Below are 2500 nucleotides of genomic sequence, written 5' to 3' on the forward strand. Positions count from 1 at the left end.
CACGATCACGGCCGAAATGTCTGGGGCTGGTTTCTTTCAGTCGCGAGGAACCGGTGGAAAGATCGTCGCGATCGAGGATCCCTGGTATACCGATCAGGCGATCCCTCACCGCGCGTTCGCTCTCCAGCATTCGAAGTCAATTATGGTGATTATGGGTGGAGGTCCTTTCACTACCACTTAGCTAGCTGCCTAGCATAATGCCAAACAACGCTGCGCTGCGCTCATCAAAAGCGCCGTAACCGCCAACGTTGCAAGACCTCCCCGTGCTGTTGACTTGCGGTCTTCAATTGGGGTTCAGTTTAAGTAATGTTTTCAACGAACCAATCTCCCCCATTTTTGTGAACCAGGAGGAAGTGAGGAGTCCACGGACTCCGCGGGGATGCTGTAATCGTCGTTCGACCGCTCGATGCTGCCTCTCACGCTGTGTTTGTGTTCCTCACACGGGAATTCCCGAAATCAGACGGACGCAGAACTCACTGTTGATAGTCCGTGGTGACGTGTCTGTGATTCCCTTTTGACCGACTGACTAAGCGTCGGTAATTTTTTTTTTTCTCGCAGCAATCACGCTGATTGCCAATCAAATGCGCATTCTCGCAACCCACGGACGCTGGGTTTTGAGGTTATCAACGTTCCAGCGAAGGCTCCTTATCAACCAATACGTTCCACAAGCGCTCTAGGTCAAAACTTGCTTTAGTTTGCTATTGAATCGTAAAGCGTAAGGATCGCGGTTCCAAGCAGTATACGCGAAGAATGGCTGCAGATCGTGTTGTGTGGCTATTGTTGTTGCTACAAATCGGGTTCCGTTGCAGCCCTAGTACCGGTGCACCACTGATCGACGAACAGTGTGAACCCGCGAAAGGTGTACTGCTGGCTCCGGAAGACTGTGGCCAATTCCACAATCAGTTGAACAACAAGACGGCCCGTATCTGCTGTCCGGTGTTCCAGAATGACCCATCCTGCGGTAAAGTGTCACGCTTTGACGCTACGGCCGTCATCTACGATAGTCGCGAGACACACCTGGATCAGTTCCCGTGGGCCACGATCATCATGCCGCGCTGGCAGTGGCAGATCAGCTGCAGTGGTTCTCTGATCAATCGGAACTTTGTCCTATCGGCGGCCCATTGCTTCCAGGCGCCCATGAGACTAAACAACAAGTAAGTAAGGAATAGGAGAGCAACATATCGGTCGATTCAACTGCTTCCAATGTTTACTTCACAGACGTCATCAGTACAAGGCCGTGTTTGGCGATTGGGATGTCCTGACGGACGAGGACTGCAAGTACGTGCGCGGTGAGCTCGAATGCAACGGACCAATCCAACACCGCCAGATCGCCGGGATCCTCAACCATCCACTGTACGATCATTGGGCCGATCAGTTCCTCCATGACATTGCGTTGCTTAAGCTAGAACGGCCGATCGAGTACGAGAGCCATATTGGACCGGTCTGTCTGCCGAGCTACTCGTCCGTAATGCCAGAGATTGCCGGACGCAACTACACGGCCACTGGTTGGGGGAAGACGCGTACCTGGGGTGGACTTCGGCGTAAGCTCAAAGTAACGATGGTCGCCCGGAATGTGAGCGTGTGCGCGAGGGCCTACGGCATCAATTCACCGGAAGTGGCCCAGGTTCAGCTGTGCGTTGGTGGAGAACCGAGAAAGGATGTGTGCCACGGAGACTCGGGTGGTGCGCTGATGCAGCGGGAAAATGCTGATCGTTGGACGCAGGTCGGTATTATCAGTTTTGGGTCGAAGAAATGCGGAAAAGCACTGCCGGGGGTGTACACCAATTTGGCACGCTACACCGACTGGATCCAGGCTTCGATTGAGACGTTGGAGAAGGCTGATGACCAACAAATGGAAACAACGTCCACAGCGAAAGGGATTTCCACAACGGAAATGACGTCCACAACGGAAGTGACATCTACAACAGAAACATCATCCGATTCAGAAGAGGCATCGCAAAGCGACGAAATGGATTGACGAAGTGTTCAGCAGAGTTGTCAATAAAGTTGCCAAGGATTCGTAAAATCCTTTGCGATTGCACACTACTCTCGTGTTCGTATAGATTGCAAAACTCACTCCCACATCCATTTTCACTCCAGTCAGGTTGTCCAATTTGTTGCGCAGCGCGCCAACTCGCGTCCGCCCGGGGGACGTATCGATCGATCGATCGATCGAACGGACCTCCTGAAACCGAAGGGCCCACCAGACGGAACAGCTGCAGCTGCAGTACAACCACCGGTTTTCTGGCACCTGATATGTAAATTAATCAGCCATTTTTTGACATCCATCAATCGGCTGTCGTCACACCGAACCGCGCCGCGCCGCCGCGTTGGTCGATCGATCGTTCAGCTACTAGCCCAGAGACTGCGCTGGCCTCTCTAATGGCTGCGGATCGGACGGCATCGAGCCTAGCATATCCTCTGGCGTTCGTGTCGATCGATGGACAGCAAGTCGATCGACAGCCACAGCAGCTTGCCACGACGACAACGGCCGTAGCTC

General features: G+C 53.3%; 2 protein-coding genes across 10 annotated transcripts in view; one reads left to right on the forward strand and one right to left on the reverse strand.

Moving 5' to 3' along the window:
- The window catches only part of LOC126571146 (protein outspread), a 161316-nt gene that overhangs the window by 69995 nt on the left and 88821 nt on the right, over nt 1-2500 (reverse strand). The gene's annotated exons all lie outside the window — the stretch shown is intronic.
- Nucleotides 707-2046, forward strand: LOC126571163 (CLIP domain-containing serine protease 14D-like). The gene is made up of 2 exons (XM_050229470.1): nt 707-1154; nt 1219-2046. Exons 1-2 carry the CDS (start codon nt 751-753, stop codon nt 1976-1978), a joined length of 1164 nt encoding a protein of 387 aa, XP_050085427.1. The 5' UTR covers nt 707-750; the 3' UTR covers nt 1979-2046.

Source organism: Anopheles aquasalis, chromosome 2 (genome assembly GCF_943734665.1).
Source record: "Anopheles aquasalis chromosome 2, idAnoAquaMG_Q_19, whole genome shotgun sequence".
Taxonomy (NCBI): Eukaryota; Metazoa; Arthropoda; class Insecta; order Diptera; family Culicidae; genus Anopheles; species Anopheles aquasalis.

Excerpts from the sequence above, each read along its gene's own strand:
- LOC126571163 (XM_050229470.1), top strand. The coding sequence starts at position 751 with ATGGCTGCAGATCGTGTTGTGTGGCTATTGTTGTTGCTACAAATCGGG. Across the intron at positions 1,155-1,218 it reads CCCATGAGACTAAACAACAA|ACGTCATCAGTACAAGGCCG; the intron begins GTAAGTAAGGAA and ends TTTACTTCACAG.